Here is a 24,616-nt window from a genome sequence, read left to right as displayed (position 1 = left end):
GATGACCATGAATATTTAACTATTGCCTAACCGGTATGCAGTCAGGGTGCCACGTCTTAGATCTATATGGTTAGCTCTTATTCTACTGCTCACTTTGCTTCTTGCCAAAGTAGTTTGACGGTGTTTTGGTTTCAACCCTCTGTCCCTGGAACAAAATAAATTTTGGGCACCATGCTCTACAAGCTGGATTTTGACATTTTTCTACCCAATTTTTTGCGAGTTTGATTGGTGCTAATTAAATGGTTTTCTTTTGGTGAAACACAAACTTATCTCTGTTAGTAATGGCAAGTCAGCAAGGATGACCACCTGTACAGGATTTTTTAGACCGGTCATGACTGGGAATAATAAGTAAGGATATGATGATATACTACCACTCAGTCTAGGAACTCATGGAGGTGCGTAATAGTTATGATTGTTACATATAGGCTAGCAGAATGGTATTTTTTGTTATTTTTCCATTAGAAATTTTCCACATACATGATTATGCTCAATCAAGTTATTACATATTGTAGGATAATTAATGACAAAAATATGCTGAATCAAGTTGTTATCTCAGGTTGATTTCTCAGCAAAATTATACTGCCTGAAGAAAGATACTTCAGAGAAAGATTGAGAAATGAAGCTTGCACACGGTGACAATACCTAACTCTGAGATATTGTTTCACATTCACTCTAAATTAACATGATAATTCTAAAATAAATTATAGATGCAGCTGTTAATTTCATTTTAAAGTGCAGGAGCTGAAATCTTTCTTCCCCAGGTCAAGAAAGAACATGAACCTTAATGGTCAGGCATAATCCCAATATTCTATATTATGTTTCACCCATCAGAGGTCATGTGGCGGTCTATGTGCCTCTAACTATTGCATCGATTAATAGTTCAACATATTCTTTTATTGATCCAGTGTCAATCTCATGCAGTGATTTTTCTTATGAATATACATATGCTACTCTACATGATTCAGCTCACAACACAAAAACAACGTGATTACAAATTTATTTGGTGAATATTCAGTTGCATACATTAAGTGTCATGATATGTGTAAACATATGTGAATAATGGTTTCCATTGCTTCTTTATACCATGCTCCACAAAAGTGAAAATAGTGGTGTTAAAGATATTGCTGTTAAATTATAGAATTCTCTTATGCAAATGCCTATTTTCTAATCTGATCTTATGCCAAGAATCTTTGATGTTGGTGTTGTGGTCAAGTAAGGGGAAAAAGTGTAGCTTGAACCTCCCGATCTCAGCTGTTTCTGACCTCTAAATTCGGGTAAAGGCCAACTGATTGAAGCAACAAGTGAACTACAAAATTTTCTAGGTTTGCCATCATTTCAGAAATTATACATTATTCTTAGAACCTTGGTTTTATGTGAGCTGGAACTGTTGAATCGTACAAAATATATTTTGTTTCATGGTGCCTCTAGCTAAATATGGAGCTTAATTTCCTACACGGAGGGATCACTCACCTCCACCATATCAGTACGATAACATTTTGTAGTAAGATGGTTCATGTAATCATGTATTTAGATATGCTTGATTTTATAGTTGTGGAAAGAACTAATTTGTAGCTTCAAATGCAATAGCTTCATGTACAACAAAGCATTGCCATTTTATAATCTCTTTCGTTGTTCACATTTCAGGAGTTACATATAAGTATTTTCATTTGAGTATAAAAATATAATAATGTGTTGAGAAGATGATTGTGTGGTGACTAGCTCTGATAATTGATAATTTTGTTTATGCTTTATACAATGTGCGTCTTTTTTTAGCACTGATCAACATGAGATTGTTCTACTGACCAGTTAACTTTTTGCACGCTTAGTATTTATGTTGCATTGTATATGCCTTCGATGTAAATGCAACAATTTGAAAAAAAAAAAACTATATTGAAATATGTACGTAGAAAATTGTTACCGCATTATTAATGTCAAAGTAGATAGTTGGAGATAAAGAATCAATTTTTATGACCTGGTTTAAGTTATATATAGCTTTCCTCAAGGATATAATTTTAAATCGTACCTATATTTTTCTAGATTCTTGAATATCCAACACATGAAGACTCATAGCTATGGAAGTTAACTACATGTTTGCATAAGTGTCATTATATTGGAAGTTTTTTAGGTGCTGGATGGAACTAATCAGGAAAAAATTTAATTATATTTATGGTTAATTTGATCATTATATTTTTGGTGTTCGAAGTTAGTTTATGTCGATTTGTACTGTTGGCAGACAAATTAAGTCTTATCCTCCAACTGGTAGTGTCCACCATTTGTGGTGGTGCTTGAGAGGCAAGTTGATATCTATCATCAGATATTACGGAGAAGCAATTCATTGTTCGAAATAGATGACATTGAACATGGTCAAAAGTGCAAGTTGGTGGGATCGAATCCATTGGGTTAGAATGGCATGAAACCTGGACCTCATGAGAACTATGGACACTTCTGTGACTTCGACAACAAGTTTGGTTGCCCATGTACTATTGTTCATGTATTACCCTGTTCATAGCAAATGATTGAAAACAAGGATCATCATTTGAGGGTTTTTGTTTATTTATTGTTAGATCCTATGGAGTTACAAAATTATTTATGCAAAGTTGATTAATTGGATTGTTCAAGATTCAAGTCTTATGGGATTTATTGTGTAAATTTGTATGCAAGAGGAACTGGTGTCCTTGTAACAAGCATATATATATATATGAATCTGCGAACTTTCAAACATTTCACAAGCTCACTACATTGAACATATATGAATGTGATCTGGGTCAAAATTTACATATATTGCTGAGTTTTCTGCAGAACACTCCTAACCTCGAGAAAGTTATATTGCAGAACTGCGAGGTACTACTTATAGTTTCTTTCAGTTTGTCTTGTTAATCTGCTTTCTTGATTTATCATCCTAGAGTGATCCTGTGTGATGCCCCAATAGATTTCAGATCATTCGAGAAAGAGGAAAAGAACACCCAAGGCAAACAGGAACCAGATTCATTCCAAGAGCAGAAGTCTGATAACTTCCAAGTCTGAGATCTCGAAGATAATGAAGATGACATATGAAGATGACGGTATCAGCGACCTTATTGAACTTTTGTTGCGCAGTTGGAGAAAACTTGAGGACCATACTATCATAATCACCAAGATTTGAGTCCTTTGCATACGGTGTTATCATACGCCTGACTCTTATGTCATTTTGTACTATGATGTGAGTATTTTTACCAACAGCAACTAAACCCATATATATGACTAACGCCAGGCTGGTGTGATTAAGGGCATTACATCCATTGTATGCTAGTATTAACTGTTTCCAGTGAGATTCGTAAAATCACTCTTTTCTAGTTTCAAGTTGAGAAATTTAAGTAAAACAGCCATTTGATTATTTGATGATGTTCCTCCCTATTGATCAATTGACAGTTGACATTCTTACCATACTACAGGTGCAAAAGGATTAGCTTCATTTCTGTTCTGTCATTCCAATCTATAGAGTTCTTTTCAAAATGATAAGTGCCAATTTCTCATGTTTTTATACTAGAAATGCAAATAAACATCTTCATGATGCTCTTGGAATAATCTGTTGTGAGGATAATGTTTTGTGACACTGCTTTTGTTGAAAGTCATTTATTATAAATTGGGGAAGACAAAGTAATTGATTTTCTTGTCCAAATATCATTCAACAAATTCTTCTTGTACTAAAACACTATCTGATTATTACACCCAGTGCTTCAACAAATATAATACAGAAACAGTAGGGAAAAAACGTTTCTACTGAGCACATTTCGCCATGCCCATGTATACAAATTAAGAATGTCACCCAATTGATTATTAAAAGGCAGATTTACGTATTACGTTACCAGCTATATCAATACATCATTCCAATCAAGAAAAAACATTTTTTATATGTCAAATAAAATTATCAAGATCTACATTATAGAAGGTAAATTGAGAAACAGTTGGAAAGTGCAAACCTGTTCTACATTTTGCAGTTCCATCTATTCTCATGACCCGTGGAAGTGCATACTTTGTGTGTTCCGTGTTGATCTTTATCCAACTTGATTAGTCATCATCTGGCCAATTAAAAGCCTGCAATTCGTACAAAGATTGGGCAGATTACTTTTGAGTTTTGACATTCTCATAGTTGAAGACATGTTACTTACGCATTTTAAAATTCCAAATCATTCAGCTACGAAGTTATAATATTCTTTTACTTAGAACATAGGAGAACTAAACTTTCTCCCTCCATTATTGTAATCATAACCAGAGATCTAAATAAAATACCTTGGTAGCCAGATGAAAACTATTCCATGTCAATATGAAGCGTACTTTGAGGCAAACTCAACAATATTATTATACGAGCTCCCTCCTTTCTTCATGGCTTCCTTAGCTTTCTTCATCCACCTATTAGCATTTTTCATGTAATCTGCCTTCCTCTCACTCTCTAGAACCTCTCTGATGCATCTCTCCACCTCTTCTTTTCTCACCATTCCTTCCTTGTCCCGCCGTACGCGTACACCATTTCCCCATGCACTCTCAATGTACTTCGCTGTAGTTGGTTGGTCTGTCCACTGAGGCATCGCTAACAGTGGAACACCAGTAACAATTGCTTCTGTTGTTGAGTTCCATCCACAGTGAGTTAAGAAACAACCTGTTGATTAATGAAGAATGATCAGTTTCTACCTGCAGCTTAATTATTTGAAACTGATTACTGCAGAGAGTTCCGATAGAAGAATTGACATGATACACACATCTTATCACCCAAGAGTTGGATTGACAAGATAGGTTACCCATTGGATAATTTGGTTGAAGGCAGTAACTTGAGCTAGGTTCGTGGGATCCAAAATATAGATCTTATGAAAATGACTCAGTATGCCATGTGTACAAAATTAGGGGTAGTATGTCCTTGTAGGATTCTATAGATGCCATTAAATTTAAGTGAAGAAACACTCCAATCAAACTGATCAGTATCTATGCATCAGTTACAACTATTGTATTCGTGCTTTTGTCTTTACTCTGACAACTACTTTTAACTGTCTACGCGGCTTATGTAATTTTGAGAGAGATATGGTTCATATATTCCAATATCTGGGACTTTCAGTCTTCTATTCACACCACATATCTATAATCATGGCCTTATGACATTAATTCTGTCTCATGAAATATTTGAACTAGTAATTTAGTGAATGAACTGAAATTAACAATATTATTACCAATTTGACTCAAAATCTGAATTGAATATATTACATTTCCGCATTTGAATCAAACAGATATGGGGCCTTGAGTAACGTTTAACCAGATTAAAGAAAGTTGCTTACTAGTTGCGTATCTTTGTCAATAAAACATGACTTTTTGTTCCATACCTGTGGCTTTGTGAGATAAGACCTCGAGCTGGGGGCACCAAGAAACGATTAGGCCCCTCTCCTTGCACTTGTCACGGAGTTCTTCTGATAGCTTGTGTTCATTACAGGACCTCACGACCCAAAGGAATGGTTTACCAGAATTGCAAAATCCATTACCCAGCTCATCTAACTGAGTTGGGTCAAGATCAGCAACAGTTCCATAGGAAGCATAGACAACAGAGCAAGGGGGCTGATTATCTAGCCACGCCAAGCATGGTGAAGTGCTGTCAGAAATGTTGAACCCATAGTTCTTGTTTGGTTGCAAGCGATCGTCATCCAAGTAGAAGGATGGCACGGTCGGGCCAACCGTCTTAAAACGCCATGCTGATGCCAAGTAATCTGCCTCCTGATTAAGTAACAACATTGCATCTATCAAATCTTCTACGTTTTTCATTGAATTGAACACTGCCATGATTTTTCAGCTGAATTTGAAACGAACCTATTCGTTGACTCTATTTCTCTAATTGTCTCTTGGGCAAAACAACAAACAGGCGAGGGGCATGAGCAGGTTGACTCACCTTCGGCTCCAATTCTTGGAAAGAGTTGACGAGCACATCGTCGGCGTCCTCCAGCCCATCGAACTGGCCCAACACCGCCTCCAGGAACGGCGGATACGACTCCGGCGCCTTCACGAACGACGGCACGTCCTCCGGCCCAAGCTCCACGCTCAGTGTCGAAACATGATTTCGGCAATAATAAAAGGGGGTAGCGCACGAGACCTAAAAGTGGATGGAGGCGGAGACAAAGGATTTAGACAGGTTCAGGCCCTCTCAATGAGAGGTAATACCCTACTCCTGTTTGGGGATTTGAATCCGCCGGGTGTATTATAGATCTGACGATCTAGTTGTCTCATCATGCCCCTAGAGGGGCTCCCTGCCCTCCTTATATAGGTTGGGGGGCAGGGTTACAAGATAGAAACCTTAACCAATACGGTATCGGTTTCCTAAATCTACTTTACAATCTTATCAAACCAGGACTTTAGGCCGTTCCATAATATACAGGGAAACGTAATACCCAAGTCATGATCTGTTACATATTTCATATATATAAGTTATCCCCTATAACTAGTCGGATAACCATGCCGTATGGGTATGGGGTACCCATAATATCCACAGTAGCCCCTGAGACCTTCGCAGTCGAAAAGATAATCTTCTCTCGAACCAGATTACTCCAAAGCCGAGTGCTTCAATCATCTTTGTCATGGTCTCCCGAGTACTTTTACCAAATCTGAAGACTGTGGAGGGCTGGAAAATAAAGTCAGGTGCACCGACTAGATGCACCTAATAGGTGTAGCCCCCGACAATGTGGTTAATTGAACAAACCAAGCATATAGTCAAGGAATAAATAATCCAACCAACCGAGTGGTTTTGATAATCGTAATCAACCAAGTGACTTGATATCAATATACAGCATATGCGGTGTGAATCCTCCAAATAACATGATCCGGGTGATATACCAACTGCTTTGTAAAATATGATGAGTGATATAGCAAAATAGCTATAAAGAAGCTTGAATGCTGTGAATAAAGAAATTTCCAAAGTATTGGGCATACGCCATGCGCACACTGCTTTAACAGATGTGCTTAAGTCCCTAAAAGACACATGGTTTCACCACACCTGGAAATATATGGCATATGTGGTATAACATCCGAGTAAGTAAACTCATAAAGGATTTACCAACCGCCTGAAAAATGACCATAATATATAATCAGCCTAAGCCATAATATTGGTCAATAAAAATGCACACTTACGTGGCGAAAAGCAATGATATTGTATCTAATCAATTGCTTAAAAACCCAAACAGCACCTTGACTTATATATAAAAAAGTCAGCGGGCCAGCTATATAAAGCTTTACTGTTTGACACCTTTTAAGATGCATTGTACCAACTCCTAAAAAGTTGAGTAACTGCGGTATAAAAGGATTTTAAGGTATTGGGCACTTGATCACGCGCACTTTGGCCTAAGCAAAAAGTGCCTAAGTCCCTAAAAGAACGTGACAGGCCACACCTGAAAATATGGGCTGCAGACATATTAGGCCTAGGCCAAAAAATATGCCTTCGACACCCTTTAAAGGATGACGCATGTAACATACTCCCGAGTAATAAATCTTCCGGGTAATATAGACCAAGTGTAGCTCATATGAATAGCTTCTGATCTGAATGATTATCCCTTATGGGATACTCCAAAATAAATATAATAATTGAATCCCGACTGGCGCAAGTATTCGGTTGATAGCCCTTACGGGGAATAATAATTGGCCCAGTCTTTGAGCATAGAAAATAGACTCATGACTATGAATCCATGTGGAATGTATCCGGAACAAATCCAAATTGGAGATATAATCCTCACGCTTGAGTTGATGAGCCCCTGAGCATATAGCTTGTCCTTCTATCATAGTCAAAATTGTCTATTGGCAATAACTAACGCAGTCGGCATGGAGATGAAATGACCAACATGAAGACGAAATTGCTCATCAGAAGTAACGGAAGATGTCAGTGGTAGTAAAGATGCCACCAATTAAATGTAATGAAGTTGCATAACCATGGAGGTGAAGAAACCAGTCGGCAACAGTCAGGTCAGCTAGCAGTGAAGATGTAGGCGCCCAACAACAACGAAAGAACAGTCGGTGGTGACAGACGATGCAGCTGGTGAAGAAGATGAAGATGCCCATTAGTGGCGACATAATAAGCCATCCATGAAGGCGAGGATACCGGTCGGTGGTGACAAAAGCAAGCCGACGGTGAAGATGTAGACACGCATCAAAGGTGATGACGAAATCCACCAATTATGAAGATGAAGAAAATAGTCGGCAATGGCAAACGCATCCGACGGTAATGATGATTAGCGGCAACAGAGATAGCCGGCTATGATGACGAAGTTGCCCATCAACGGCAGCAGAGTAGGCTATGTTGAAGAGACTTGACAGGATGTTTGATGAAGATAACCATGTCGTTGATCCAGTCAATAGTAGTGTAGCAGTCCATGATAACGATGAGATCCTCTATCGGCAGTTGCATAGTAGGCCAACCGTGAAGACGAATAATTGGAGGAGAGTTGATGTTGTTGCCCAACTCGTCTAAACCGAAATATTTGAAGTTGTTGAAGTAGAATGTCTGCTCTGAATCAAAGATGAAGATAATGACTCCTGGAGTTGACTCGTTGGTTGATGAATTGATTTCTTCAGCTTGACATAAAATTTGTCAAATTTTGAGCCTTGTATTTGTGTAGCCCCCGACTCTTTGGTTAGTTGGGAAACAACTGAACATAGAGTCGAGAATTATAGCTTCTTATCGTCGAGTAGTCATTGCTTAATTGAAGATATGTGTTGAAGATGTCCAAGTAGAGATCATGAATGTTGGAGAGCCACTTGTTGTAGTAAAATAACACGGCATCGCATGCCGAGATGTCGAGATTCACAACAACGTCATGGTTGGTGAAGTAGTAAAACTTGCGAAGTAGCAGCAATAGAGTTTGCCGGTGCCGAAGATAATAAAGATGAAGTCGCTCCACCATGATGACAAAGTGGTATTGCCATAATGAAGTGAACACAAGTCGGCGGCAACAGAAGCAAACCGGTAGTGAAGACGCGTAGTTGTGAAGATAAAAGCACCAATCGGCGGCAGCATAATCAGTCGGCGACGGAAGATGATGATGTCCATCAGTAGTGGTAGCTGTATAAACCAGACGTAGAGGTGAGGGCACTAGTCAACAGCAGACGAGATGACCGGCGGTGAAGAAGATAAGGCTAATCAACACTGGTAGAATCATGTAGCCATGGAAGTGAAGAAACCAGTCGGCAGCCATGGCAAACGTAGGCAGCTTGTGTTGAAGATACTGATGCCTATTAGTAGTGACAGCGATGTAGCCAGCCGTGAAGAAGATAGCATCAGTTGGCGTTATAACAGGCCAGCCGTGCTAGCGGTGACATCAGTCAGTGGCGGATGCGGCGGCCGGCCGGTGAAGACGTAGACGCCCAACAACGGCAGCATAATAGGCCAGCCGTGCAGGCGGAAACACCAGTCGGCGGCGGTCGAGGTGGCCGGTCGGTGACGACGTAGACGCCCAACAACGGCGGCATAATAGGCCAGCCGTGCAGGCGGAAGCACCAGTCGGCGGCGGACGAGGCGGCCGGTCGGTGAAGACGTACACGCCCAACAACGGCGGCATAAAGGCCAGCCGTGCAGGCGGAAACACCAGTCGGCGGCGGCGAAGGCAAGCCGGTCGGTGAAGACGTAGACGCCCAACAACGGCGGCATAATAGGCCAGCCGTGCAGGCGGAAGCACCAGTCGGCGGCGGACGAGGCGGCCGGTCGGTGAAGACGTAGACGCCCAACAACGGCGGCATAAAGGCCAGCCGTGCAGGCGGAAACACCAGTCGGCGGCGGCGAAGGCAAGCCGGTCGGTGAAGACGTAGACGCCCAACAACGGCGGCATAAAGGCCAGCCGTGCAGGCGGAAGCACCAGTCGGCGGCGGACGAGGCGGCCGGTCGGTGAAGACGTAGACGCCCAACAACGGCGGCATAATAGGCCAGCCGTGCAGGCGGAAGCACCAGTCGGCGGCGGACGAGGCGGCCGGTCGGTGAAGACGTAGACGCCCAACAACGGCGGCATAAAGGCCAGCCGTGCAGGCGAAAACACCAGTCGGCGGCGGCGAAGGCAAGCCGGTCGGTGAAGACGTAGACGCCCAACAATGGCGGCATAAAGGCCAGCCGTGCAGGCGGAAACACCAGTCGGCAGCGGCGAAGGCAAGCCAGTCGGTGAAGACGTAGACGCCCAACAACGGCGGCATAAAGGCCAGCCGTGCAGGCGGAAGCACCAGTCGGCGGCGGACGAGGCGGCCGGTCGGTGAAGACGTAGACGCCCAACAACGGCGGCATAAAGGCCAGCCGTGCAGGCGGAAACACCAGTCGGCGGCGGCGAAGGCAAGCCGGTCGGTGAAGACGTAGACGCCCAACAACGGCGGCATAAAGGCCAGCCGTGCAGGCGGAAACACCAGTCGGCGGCGGCGAAGGCAAGCCGGTCGGTGAAGACGTAGACGCCCAACAATGGCGGCATAAAGGCCAGCCGTGCAGGCGGAAACACCAGTCGGCAGCGGCGAAGGCAAGCCAGTCAGTGAAGACGTAGACGCCCAACAACGGCGGCATAAAGGCCAGCCGTGCAGGCGGAAGCACCAGTCGGCGGCGGACGAGGCGGCTGGTCGGTGAAGACGTAGACGCCCAACAACGGCGGCATAAAGGCCAGCCGTGCAGGCGGAAACACCAGTCGGCGGCGGCGAAGGCAAGCCGGTCGGTGAAGACGTAGACGCCCAACAATGGCGGCATAAAGGCCAGCCGTGCAGGCGGAAACACCAGTCGGCGGCGACGGAGGCAGGCCGGCGGTGAAGTCGTAGACGCCCAACAGCGGCGGCATAATAGGCCAGCCGTGTAGGCGGAGGCACCAATCGGCGGCGACGGAGGCAAGCCGGCGGTGAAGTCGTAGACGCCCAACAGCGGCGGCATAATAGGCCAGCCGTGTAGGCGGAGGCACCAATCGGCGGCGACGGAGGCAGGCCGGCGGTGAAGTCGTAGACGCCCAACAGCGGCGGCATAATAGGCAAGCCGTGTAGGCGGAGGCACCACTCGGCGGCGACGGAGGCAAGCCGGCGGTGAAGTCGTAGACGCCCAACAGCGGCGGCATAATAGGCCAGCCGTGTAGGCGGAGGCACCAATCGGCGGCGACGGAGGCAGGCCGGCGGTGAAGTCGCCAATCGGCGGCGACGGAGGCAGGCCGGCGGTGAAGTCGTAGACGCCCAACAGCGGCGGCATAATAGGCCAGCCGTGTAGGCGGAGGCACCACTCGGCGGCGACGGAGGCAGGCCGGCGGTGAAGTCGTAGACGCCCAACAGCGGCGGCATAATAGGCCAGCCGTGTAGGCGGAGGCACCAATCGGCGGCGACGGAGGCAGGCCGGCGGTGAAGTCGTAGACGCCCAACACCGGCGGCATAATAGGCCAGCCGTGTAGGCGGAGGCACCAATCGGCGGCGACGGAGGCAGGCCGGCGGTGAAGTCGTAGACGCCCAACAGCGGCGGCATAATAGGCCAGCCGTGTAGGCGGAGGCACCACTCGGCGGCGACGGAGGCAGGCCGGCGGTGAAGTCGTAGACGCCCAACAGCGGCGGCATAATAGGCCAGCCGTGTAGGCGGAGGCACCACTCGGCGGCGACGGAGGCAGGCCGGCGGTGAAGTCGTAGACGCCCAACAGCGGCGGCATAATAGGCCAGCCGTGTAGGCGGAGGCATGGACGCCCATGAACGGTGGTGTGACCAACCAACCGTATAGGCGAGGACACCAGTCGGCGGCGACGGAGGCAGGCCGGCGGTGAAAGCGTAGACGCCCAACAGCAGCAGCATAATAGGCTAGCCGTGTAGGCGGAGGCACCAATCGGCGGCGACGGAGGCAGGCCGGCGGTGAAGTCGTAGACGCCCAACAGCGGCGGCATAATAGGCCAGCCGTGTAGGCGGAGGCACCAATCGGCGGCGACGGAGGCAGGCCGGCGGTGAAGTCGTAGACGCCCAACAGCGGCGGCATAATAGGCCAGCCGTGTAGGCGGAGGCACCACTCGGCGGCGACGGAGGCAGGCCGGCGGTGAAGTCGTAGACGCCCAACAGCGGCGGCATAATAGGCCAGCCGTGTAGGCGGAGGCACCAATCGGCGGCGACGGAGGCAAGCCGGCGGTGAAGTCGTAGACGCCCAACAGCGGCGGCATAATAGGCCAGCCGTGTAGGCGGAGGCATGGACGCCCATGAACGGTGGTGTGACCAACCAACCGTATAGGCGAGGACACCAGTCGGCGGCGACGGAGGCAGGCCGGCGGTGAAAGCGTAGACGCCCAACAGCAGCAGCATAATAGGCTAGCCGTGTAGGCGGAGGCACCAATCGGCGGCGACGGAGGCAGGCCGGCGGTGAAGTCGTAGACGCCCAACAGCGGCGGCATAATAGGCCAGCCGTGTAGGCGGAGGCACCAATCGGCGGCGACGGAGGCAGGCCGGCGGTGAAGTCGTAGACGCCCAACAACGGCGGCATAATAGGCCAGCCGTGTAGGCGGAGGCACCACTCGGCGGCGACGGAGGCAGGCCGGCGGTGAAGTCGTAGACGCCCAACAGCGGCGGCATAATAGGCCAGCCGTGTAGGCGGAGGCACCACTCGGCGGCGACGGAGGCAGGCCGGCGGTGAAGTCGTAGACGCCCAACAGCGGCGGCATAATAGGCCAGCCGTGTAGGCGGAGGCATGGACGCCCATGAACGGTGGTGTGACCAACCAACCGTATAGGCGAGGACACCAGTCGGCGGCGACGGAGGCAGGCCGGCGGTGAAAGCGTAGACGCCCAACAGCAGCAGCATAATAGGCTAGCCGTGTAGGCGGAGGCACCAATCGGCGGCGACGGAGGCAGGCCGGCGGTGAAGTCGTAGACGCCCAACAGCGGCGGCATAATAGGCCAGCCGTGTAGGCGGAGGCACCAATCGGCGGCGACGGAGGCAGGCCGGCGGTGAAGTCGTTGTTGTTATCAGCAATGGCGGTGGCGAGGACAAGCCGGCGGAGTGGACTCGCGGCCGATCGACCGGAAAGCTGAGACGCCTCGAGTCCATGACCAGCATCAATCGCCTCAATAGTGCCGCGTAGTTATATGCGAACAACAACAAAAAATAGCAAGAAATTAATCTGAGATTAAAAATCAATATGATAAATAATGATAAAAATCAGATTGAGTTTCCCCCTGACTGATTTGGATCAAGTCAGAGAAGAGGAGCTTGAAGAAGTGGTCGACGGAAAGGAAGTGAAAACTCCCAAAGCGAAAGCGAAGTCGGCGACTCATGAAATTGATTCCATCGCGCTCGTTGATAGGAAACTCGACGCAACCCCTACCTGGCGCGCCAACTGTCGAAACATGATTTCGGCAATAATAAAAGGGGGTAGCGCACGAGACCTAAAAGTGGATGGAGGCGGAGACAAATGATTTAGACAGGTTCAGGCCCTCTCAATGAGAGGTAATACCCTACTCCTGTTTGGGGATTTGAATCCGCCGGGTGTATTATAGATCTGACGATCTAGTTGTCTCATCGTGCCCCTAGAGGGGCTCCCTGCCCTCCTTATATAGGTTGGGGGGCAGGGTTACAAGATAGAAACCTTAACCAATACGGTATCGGTTTCCTAAATCTACTTTACAATCTTATCAAACCAGGACTTTAGGCCGTTCCATAATATACAGGGAAACGTAATACCCAAGTCATGATCTGTTACATATTTCATATATATAAGTTATCCCCTATAACTAGTCGGATAACCATGCCGTATGGGTATGGGGTACCCATAATATCCACACTCAGCAACCCCCGGAGCGCGCCCCCGTCCACGACGGGCAACCCAACGCGCCCCGCCCAGACCTCCCCGTAGATGACGTCCACGGCGCACGGCTGCGAGAAGAATGCGGCGGCCGGCACCCCGGCGCCGCGCGCCACGCGCCCCGCCCACGGGAGGTGCGGGTCGTACACCAGCACGCGGGGGGGCCTCCCCGCGTCGGCCTCAGAGCGGAGGAGGGCGCGCAGCGTCTCGGAGCCCACCTCCGCCAGCCGCCGGGTGTACTCCCTGGCGTCCCCGCAGGCCGCCATGCCGCCGGAGTCGAAGCCGTCGGAGATGGCGGCGACGCGGAAGGGGGCGGGAGGGGGTGGGAGGGTGGAGAGGACGTGGCGGGTGGTGACGAGCGTGGGGAGGAGGCCGTGGTGCGCCGCGAGGTGGCGGCCGAGCTGCAGGATCGGGTTGACGTGGCCATGCGCCTCGGGGAAAGCGAGGAGGAAGATATGGCCGCCGCCGCCGCCGTGTTGGGTGGAGGAGGAGGTGGTGGTGGCCGGTGCGCTCTCCATCTCGGCTGTTTCGTTTTTTCTTCTCTCTGTGTCGCCCGGGAGGCCGGGACATGATGCATAGTCCAAGACTAGTCCATCCTACCATTTTTGGTTTTTCTTCTAGAAAATTATTTTACAAAATTGTGTTTTCTTTTCAGTGTTAGAAAAGACAATTTTGTAAAATAATTCTTAACATTTTTTAGAATTATACCATCTCCAAAATATATATTTAACTATATTTTTCTTATTATAATATATAATAAATAAATAATTTTTTATTTTTATTATAGTATTTCCTAAAGCAAATCTATATATTTTTATTTAGCTTATATTCTTTTAAATGTTTAGAGAATAAAATTAGCTGGAAGTTTAGATAAAAGAAAATCTAGATTTATTTTTGATTCATAATGAAAAAAATTGTTGCAAAATTTACATTTAGATGTCAAACTAAACTTACATAATTATTATTTGTGCCATCTTCTCTAGTGTGGTTCATTATTTTTCACGGTCTCCATTGCTGCTTGACCCTCTTATCTTTCCCTTAATTTCTATTGGTGTGTCTGCTTTGAAAGGACATGTTATGAGTTTTTGATTTTAAATTAAACTAAAAGCTCTACATATTATTATCAAAATCGTCTTAGCTTTTTTTTTTCATGCACAGTTTTTTACATACAAGTGTGCTAACCTATAGAATTAATTGTTGTAACCAATGCTAATTTAAGTTGCGTTCGATCTATCTGTTTTGAGATTTTTGACGCAAGCAAAACGAGAAATCTCATTAGCATAAGATTAATTAAGTATAAATAATTATAAACTTGAAAAATAGGTTTATTTGAATTTTTTAAATAACTTCTATATATAATTTTTTTGCAAAATGTATCATTTAACAGTTTGAAAAGCTTGCTAACGGAAAACGAGGAAGTTGAAGTTTGAAGTTGAGAAATAGAACTAGGCCTTAATCATAGGGACTTAAAAAGTACAATGTATACTTTTTTTTTTGACTAATTTTCAGATTATACTAAAATTAGGTGGTGGTTTTGCCTTTTGTTTTCTGAATTTTGTAAATACAGTCATGTGCAGCGTGGGACTGTGGATTGCTTGGAAAGCCTTTTATATTTGGGTTAATTGGATCCATGCCATTGCAAATATGGTAAATTAGAAAAATACTACTGCTATTCGCGATATCTGCTGGGTGCCACTGGAATTTTGGCAAATTAAATCCATGCCATGCCGTCGCATTTTCCGTCCTTCCCCCGTTAATTTCCTAACTCCGTGCTGTCTTTCTAGTTCGCCGTTGAAAGCGTCGCCGAACTCGACGACCGGCGCCTCTCGGGGGATGGTCGCTGGCCTCGACTTCGGCCTCCTCAACTCGTCCCGCGCCGGCCTACTCTACCGCAGTGCCGCCGTCAAGACCGGCACACACGTGTTTGCGGACTCGAGGACCTCGACCCCGCCGCCTTCGAGTCGCCGTCTGCCGAGGAGGACGCGGCCAAGTGCCCGCAGTCTGTCGACGAGTTTCATGGGAGGGGATGCGTGGTTGACAGCTGTTGGAATGTGATTTCCTAGTTTCCTTGTACACGGCTCACCTTCCATTTCTCCTCCCGATATTGTTTCCATAAGTCGGTGGAGAGAGTATGGAAGGTTGATGCCTATACATGTAACACTCTGTGATGTGAATCAACCATTGCATTCAGCGCCCCTGTGTTGGCCCCAGCGTCGGCCATGCCAGCACGGCCGACCTCTTCCGGGCAGACGGCCCGACAGCTCCAGGCCGCTCCCCAGCCAGCGGCCCAGGGACAGCAGGCCGCCACCTCCCGGTCTGCCCCAGCATCGCCTCAAGGCCCACCCGCACGACTGGCCTAGGCGGCCCAAGCGTCAGCTCCAGACCGGCCCATTCACCTGGGCCGGTCTCCCCGACGCACGCCATCACAAGTCCGGCCGCCCATTCACCTGGGTCGGCCGCCCAGCTCTCTGACGCCTCTCCTGCCAGATCGCCAGGACCCTCCCACGCCTCCACGCTCACCCTGCCACCACATGTCGCCATCCCGACCCGGCCACGGTCGGCTCGTCTTCCCGGCGTGCCTACTCCACCATCCCTGCTCGGTGCGTCACCCGTCGTCAACGACCATGGCATGGTGACCCGCGGCAAGCACGGCATCCGCAAGGTGTCAGATCGGCTCAATCTCCATGCGGCGGCCCTCTCACCGATTCCTCGGACATATCGGGCTGCTCTCGCCGACCCACACTGGCGCTCTGCCATGGAAGAGGAGTACTCTGCCCTCCTCTCCAACCGGACTTGGGATCTTGTTCCCTGTCCCTCGGGCATCAACATCGTCACCGGCAAGTGAATCTTCAAGCACAAGTTCCAATCTGACGGCTCTCTCGATCGGTACAAGGCACGGTGGGTTCTTCGGGGCTTCACGCAGCGCCCCGGCATCGATTTCGACGAGACCTTCAGCCCGGTGGTGAAGCCTGCCACTGTTCGCACCGTCCTCAGCTTCGCCGTCTCCTGCGACTGGCCGATCCATCAGTTGGACGTCAAGAACGCCTTCTTACATAGTACACTTCAGGAGACGGTCTACTGCATCCAACCACCCGGCTTCGTCGACACCGCCCACCCCGACATGGTGTGCCGCCTCAACAAGTCGTTATACGGCCTCAAGCAAGCACCCCGCGCCTGGTACAGTCGGTTCGCCACCTTCCTGCTGACCCTCGGGTTTGCCGAGGCCAAGTCCGACACCTCATTCTTCGTCCTTCGGAGCGGCACCGACACCGTCTACCTCCTACTTTACGTCGACGACATCGTCCTGACGGCGTCCTCCACCAGGCTCCTTCAGTGGACCATCTCCGCGCTTCAATCCGAGTTCTCCATGAAGGACCTGGGCACCCTACACCACTTTCTTGGCGTCAGCGTAACTCGGCAGCCCTCCGGACTGCTGCTCAGTCAACGTCAGTACTGCCTCGACATTCTCGACCGTGCCGGCATGACAGACTGCAAGCCTTGTACCACTCCCGTCGACACCGCCTCCAAGCTTCCGACGGTACACCGGTCGCAGACCCGACTGACTTCCACAGCCTAGTGGGGGCCCTCCAGTACCTCACCTTCACCAGACCGAACATCTCCTATGCCGTTCAGCAAGTGTGCCTCCACATGCATGATCCTCGCGAGCCTCACCTCGCCGCGCTCAAGCGGATCCTCCGGTACATTCGAGGCTCCCTGGATATGGGCCTCCACATACAGCGATGTCCCACGGGCGACCTCGTTGTCTACTCCGACGCCGACTGGGCGGGCTGCCCCGACACATGGCGGTCCACCTCGGGCTACGCCGTCTTCCTCGGTGACAACCTGGTGTCCTAGTCTTCCAAACGCCAGGTCACGGTGTCTTGCTCCAGCGCCGAAGCTGAGTACCGTGCTGTTGCCAACGCCGTCGCTGAGGTCACCTGGCTCCGTCAGCTACTTCACGAGCTTCACGCACCCCCGCCCAAGGCCACCCTGGTGTACTGCGACAACGTGAGTGCCGTCTACCTCTCCTCCAACCCGGTACAGCATCAATGGACCAAGCACGTCGAGATCGATCTTCACTTCGTTCGGGAGAAGGTCGCCATCGGCGCCATTCGAGTCCTCCATGTACCCACATCATCATAGTACGCCGACATCTTCACCAAGGGGTTGCCGTCTCTGGTCTTCACCGAATTCCGGTCCAGTCTCAACGTTCGTTAGACACGACGCTGTGACTGCAGGGGGTGTTGGAATGTGATTTCCTAGTTTCCTTGTACACGGCTCACCTTCCATTTCTCCTCCTGATATTGTTTCCATAAGTCGGTGGAGAGAGTATGGAAGGTTGATGCCTATACATGTAACACTCTGTGATGTGAATCAACCATTGCATTGAGCCATACTCTCTCTCACAACAGCAGCTTGCGACGCAGCAGCAGCAGCACAAAGCCACCGTGCTGCAGCCCGCCGCCGCGCGCCGACAACGACCACCGCCGGAACGAAACTGGCTTGTTGCTGCTTGTAGACGATGGGCCACGACGGACGACGACTTGGATGAGGTTACCACGATTGACGATGAGGACAAGGAGACGGTGAGGATGAGCGATGCGATGGGGACAGGAAGAGGCACCGTACGTGACGGGCGGCTTCAACGAGAACCGCATCCAGCGCCAAATCCGGCTGGGCTTCTGCTCGGTGAATGTCAACCACTAGATGCCGAAACGGCTGTTGTTGCTTGATGATGTAGATCGACGACGAGGTTGCTACTTGATGCAGCTTGACGAGGGATGCTTGTGGCTGGCATGCCGGCAGCTAGGGGACGACGGACTGGGATGGAAATTGGATATGACTGGTTGCTGTTGCTTCAAGATGAATGGGCCGACGACTGAGAACGATGCCGGTAAGCGCCATCCCGTCGTGCGCGTCGTCCACCACGACGGCGCCGTAGCGGGTCCGCGGCGAGGAGCGGAGGACGACGCCAGCCGGCAACTCCGCCGCTCCGCCTTCTCGACCCGGCGGCTCCGCCGTCCACCGCCCACGACGCCGGCCTCCGTGCCCTCAGCCTCCTGGAATGACGGGAAGGACGGAAAGTGTGACGGGAAGGACGGAAAACACGATGGGTGGCATGGATCTAATTTTCCAAAATTTTAGTAGCACCTAACCAATATCGTGAATAGTAGTAGTATTTTTCTAATTTACCACATTTATAGTGGCATGGATCTAATTAATCCTTTATATTTTGATACTTCTATTGCTAGTTCTATTCCATATGTTTTTTTCTCTCTCTAACACATGTAAGGCAGGCACTGGAAAGTTACAGAAAAATCCAGCTTTCATTGATCCAATCCTACGGCTGCTCTTTTTTTTCTCCATCGGTCGGTTTAGCTTTCATTGCTGAGGTGGATCAATTGAGTGCTATTTTTGGATTCACTGTTCACCTATGGAGATTTCTTCTGAAAAATATACTTATAGGCTCGGACATTCTCTGTATACAATTCCGTATTTTCAATAGCCCAGGATTTATAGGCAGATTAGGGCTTGTTCGGATCACAGGATAGGAAAAACATAAGAATAGGAAAACACAGGAATAATATAGAATTGCATATGTAAAACGAAGGATTGAAAAACATGAAGCGTTTGGAATACATGAATATATAAACCATAGGAATTTTCTAATTAATATTGATCTCATATATTATAGTATAATTATAGTATAATTAAGCAATAAAATATTAGTTCCCATCTAGTCACTCCAACGTGATTAGCATCCTCCCTGTGGTAGCTAATGAAAAAAAAATGAGGTGTGAGTGGATGTTCATAATCCTATGAAATTCCCGCATAAAGGCCTATTTGAATCGCAGGAATGGAAAAGCGGAGTAATAGGAAAAAGTAGGATTCTGACAGGAATGCAGGTGTAAAACAGAGGATTGGAAAATACAGGAAAAACACAAGAATGACCGTTTGATTGGACCACAGGAAAAACGCAGGAATCGGATGAGAGAGATAGACTCAAAGGAATTTTTCCAAGAGGTTGGACCTCTTGCTAACTTTCCTCCAAAATCTACATAGGATTAGCCATTCCATAGGAATTTTAAAGGATAGTATAGGATTCAATCCTTTGTTTCAAAGGCTTTCATAGGAATTTTTTCCATAGGATTGAAATCCTTCAAATTTCCTACACTTTTCCTGCAAATTAAAGGAGCCCTCACAGGGTTGCTACAGTATTCGTAAAAATTCCTACACGTGCTTCCTATGAACCGAATGCATGAATATAGCCAAATCCAAAGGATTCGCCAATCCTACAGAAATCCTGTGTAATCCCTCCATTCCGAACAAGCCCTTAGGCCCTCTTTGAATCAAAGGAAAAAATAGAAATTCTAGAGGATTTTATCCTATGGGAAATAATCCTATAGAGTTCTTTGAAATAAAGGATTGTTTCCTATCAATTTGATGAACCCTGAGTTCCTCTCGACACTCAAGGCTGTTGTTGGCCCGATCTTTCGGTGAGTTGTGATAACTACGATTTGGGAGAAACGTTGACGATCCGACTACAACCGTACGAGACGTTGTGTTGCGCCTTAGCAATCGATACACCTCTCCGTGGGTTGCTGATCTTGCCGGTGCAGATCAACCTTATTCCTGCAAGCAAATCGAAGAAACAAGCAAGAACAAGATAAAAGCAATCTGATATTGCAAATAGGAATTTAATACAAATGATAAGTTGGGGTTCCGAAGAACAAGCAGACGGACGGTCTAGCCGACACGCGCGCTGCAAGCAAGTAGCAATGGCTAAACTTTAATCTAACAAAACCCAAGAAACCCTGAAGGGGTACCTAACTATTTATAGAGGTGGGAGGACGACCAAGAGGGTCCAAGGGTCGTGCTCCACCAGATTGGGGCGCACCCCACATGGGCCCCACATGGGCCAGGGTCCCAAACAAAGTTACAAGCCCATTGGCCCAATACAGGAGACGCAGCACCTTGCTTTTGTGATTGCGGCCAAACGAGATAGATTTCCGAGATGAGGCTGGATCCGTTAGAAAGAGGACTCCGAGAGCTTTCGATCAAGTACTCACGGGCCGAAAACGGAGGTCGTATGCAGATTCGGTAGCCGTTTGAAGTCAGCAGTGTAGTAGGTGGCCGAATCGGATTCTAGCACTTGGAGTACTTGATCTCGATATCTTCTTGTTCATCCATGATGTGAGCAATGGTTGCATCCGTGGTAGCCATGGTCACATCATCCTCCCCTTCTTCACGGAAAACCGTCCTCGGTTTTTCCATATGGTGCTCTTTGCGTAGTCCATTTACAACAACCTGTTTCTTCCAATCAAAACCAGGCAAACTCGAGACAATTTGGTTAGCAATAACATTTTTCTCTAGCTTGCATATTTTATCCACATGTACAGGAGGTTCTAAATCCGAGCAGATGTAAACTCTATGCACAAAATATATTCCAAGATCATTATATTCACCAAAGATGTGAAATATAACATTGGTTGGATATGGCAAATCAGACTTAGCAAATAATTTCTCCTTGAAATTATCGAGCTCACAAAAATCATCAAACTGAACATAGCCCAAAGTATTTAAAGAAGATCTCAATTCACGCTCCTCTACTTCATTAGCAATGTGAACAACATGCTTAAAATCAGTGCAGTATAAATTAACAGTAGGAATAGCATGTTCATTCACAAGTTGTGGCATGGATATAAGTGAAGCATTATCGCATAACTCTTCTTTATCACAAGGAACAGCAAACAAATCAATTTGTGACAAAGGAATCTCAGCAGTTGGTTCCACTAATGGTTGCTCTGCTATAGCATGAAAAGTGGACAAATTCAATTCATTAACAACACACTCACCTTTATTAATTTCAGCACCATTAAGTTTACCTTTGATGCCCTCTTCAGATAATGGAGGTGCCTCGACTTTGAGTGTGATCAATGGGACTGGCGGCTCTTTCATGTCTCTCTCCTCCTTTTCATGATTATGCACTTCCTGCAAATGGTTAGTAATAGAAGACAAAAACATAGCATGTTGCTTCTTCATGTCCTCCTCTATTTTACTTTCAGCATTGCAAGCAAGTTGTAACAAATGAGAAAGAGATGTATATCTTTGACAATCAAGCATGTCCTGAATTTCTTTGTTAAGCCCACATAAAAACCTCAATTCTTTAGCTTCTTCGCATTCATCTAAACCACAACGTAATAAACAAGCTTGCATATCATGATAGTATGAAGTAACAGTTCTAGTATCTTGTTTTAAACATTGCAGTTTGTTGAACAAAATGTCAGCATAATACATGGGAACATAAACATCTCTGAAATATCGTTTCAGGTCTTTCCAAGATTGTGGTATTTTGTTATGCCTACAAAGATGTTTCCAATCATTAGAAGCATGTTTAATTAAAACACTAGAGGCACACATAACCTTTTGTTTCTCCGACAAGACATGCTTTTGAAATTCACTATCAACCGCTAGCTCCCAATTAATGTAAGCACGAGGATCATAGTCTCCCTCGAAATAAGGCAGTGCAGATTTGATCTTACCTAGAACATCATCACTTACCTCATAATGGTCATGTTGATCCCTCCTCATGTCTCGACGAAGATGTCGATGTTGAGCGCAGCTATCCCCAATTATCTTGCGTATCCCTGCCATTGTTAGTAGAAAACAAGAAACATACACAAAAATATGCGCGTTCCTATTAACTACTAGGTAGTGGCAGCTCAAAAATCGCACACACTCAAGCTTTTAACCAAGCTCTTACAAGATCTTACCAATGCAAGTGGAATGGTGACATACACCGACTCAACCAAGCACCCCAATGAAGGTTGGATGTATCGATGCCTTGGCAAACACTTGCGGTACAGCTGTAATCAAATATGTGGAGCTCTGGGTAGGCTTAAATATGTAGCAAAGGAATAGCAAATGCTCAAATCAGATAATGCAAAGTTGAATAATTGTTCAAAGTTAAGTACCGTGCTGGTCCTAGGCTAGAACGTACTAGAGACGCGAGCCTAGACACAAACGATACCACAAGATAGCACTAGGAACAACTCATGCACAACTCTGATATATGAAGTTCAGCTCAAACATAACAGTATTTTCTCTTTTCTTTCTTTCTTCTTTCTTCTTTTCTTTTTTTTTTCCTTTTCTTTTCTGTTTTTTTTGGTGCGGCTTTTTTTTCTTTTTTTTTTTGCACCTTTCTGCCTTTTTTTTCACTTTTTTCTTGATTTTTTTTAACAAAAACTGACTCAAGGACCTTAATGTAAGATTACAGGGACTCAAACATAAATATAAAATTTACAGGGACTCAAATGTAAAAGTCTAAACCCAAAATTAAAATTATACAAAAAAAAATGGAATGCTGAATTTATGCCGGTTCCGTTTTTCCAAACAGATCTCGAAACCGACACCAAACAAAAATTCGCCAAGGTGTTTGACACAACTCGGAACCGTGGAAGAGAGGGAGGGAGTCGGACTCGGCCAAAGGGGCGAGTGGGACTCGGCCAGGAGGTGGAGTGGATGGCAGCCGAATTTGGTGTATGGGATAAAAAGGAAACTGATTTTTAACCAATCCAATCTACTATATCTTTCCAAAACAAACTTGACTACTTCCAAAATCAGATATGGTAATTCACCTTTCTCCTCTCGTGCACGACACAGACACGGCCAAAACAAACACACACAAGGATCGGCAAACTCTAGATGCAACTCAAGAACTCCAAAACTAACCGACAGAAACTTCTGAAAACTACAAAAATAGAACCGTGGCAGCGAGCCGATTCCGTTTTCGTAGGTCCCGACAACAACAGAGACACGGTGGTAGCGACGACTGTGGTACAAAACATGACCAGAACTCGAAACTCTAAACGAACTAGACGCTAAGACCAGCAACACGACGTGACAATGCAACACAAAATTCAACAAAGCAAAAACTGAAAAGAACAATGCAATGGCACAATATGGCTAGGTAAATGATACGAATTTTTTTTTGTATGGCTATTTTCTGGTTATAGGAAGATAAAAACTCACCGAGCAATGAAAGCTCTGATACCACCTGATGAACCCTGAGTTCCTCTCGACACTCAAGGCTGTTGTTGGCCCGATCTTTCGGTGAGTTGTGATAACTACGATTTGGGAGAAACGTTGACGATCCGACTACAACCGTACGAGACGTTGTGTTGCGCCTAAGCGATCGATACACCTCTCCGTGGGTTGCTGATCTTGCCGGTGCAGATCAACCCTATTCCTGCAAGCAAATCGAAGAAACAAGTAAGAACAAGATAAAAGCAATCTGATATTGCAAATAGGAATTTAATACAAATGATAAGTTGGGGTTCCGAAGAACAAGCAGACGGACGGTCTAGCCGACACGCGCGCTGCAAGCAAGTAGCAATGGCTAAACTTTAATCTAACAAAACCCAAGAAACCCTGAAGGGGTACCTAACTATTTATAGAGGTGGGAGGACGACCAAGAGGGTCCAAGGGTCGTGCTCCACCAGATTGGGGCGCACCCCACATGGGCCCCACATGGGCCAGGGTCCCAAACAAAGTTACAAGCCCATTGGCCCAATACAGGAGACGCAGCACCTTGCTTTTGTGATTGCGGCCAAACGAGATAGATTTCCGAGATGAGGCTGGATCCGTTAGAAAGAGGACTCCGAGAGCTTTCCATCAAGTACTCACGGGCCGAAAACGGAGGTCGTATGCAGATTCGGTAGCCGTTTGAAGTCAGCAGTGTAGTAGGTGGCCGAATCGGATTCCAGCACTTGGAGTACTTGATCTCGATATCTTCTTGTTCATCCATGATGTGAGCAATGGTTGCATCCGTGGTAGCCATGGTCACATCAC

General features: G+C 46.9%; 1 protein-coding gene across 1 annotated transcript; it reads right to left on the bottom strand.

Annotated features, from left to right (window-relative positions):
- Positions 1-3,663: 3,663 nt before the first annotated feature.
- LOC9272562 (UDP-glycosyltransferase 79) lies at positions 3,664-14,283 on the bottom strand. Its single transcript, XM_066309727.1, has 5 exons — positions 13,708-14,283; positions 5,906-6,106; positions 5,349-5,733; positions 4,270-4,636; positions 3,664-4,074 (listed from the first exon to the last, which is right to left on the bottom strand). Exons 1-4 carry the CDS (start codon positions 14,281-14,283, stop codon positions 4,299-4,301), a joined length of 1,500 nt encoding a protein of 499 aa, XP_066165824.1. The 3' UTR covers positions 3,664-4,074; positions 4,270-4,298.
- Between the last annotated feature and the right edge of the window lie 10,333 nt (positions 14,284-24,616).

This window comes from Oryza sativa, chromosome 4 (genome assembly GCF_034140825.1).
Source record: "Oryza sativa Japonica Group chromosome 4, ASM3414082v1".
Classification (NCBI taxonomy): domain Eukaryota; kingdom Viridiplantae; phylum Streptophyta; class Magnoliopsida; order Poales; family Poaceae; genus Oryza; species Oryza sativa.
Note: the sequence above shows the minus strand (reverse complement) of the source record. Positions and strands in the feature narration are given on the sequence as shown.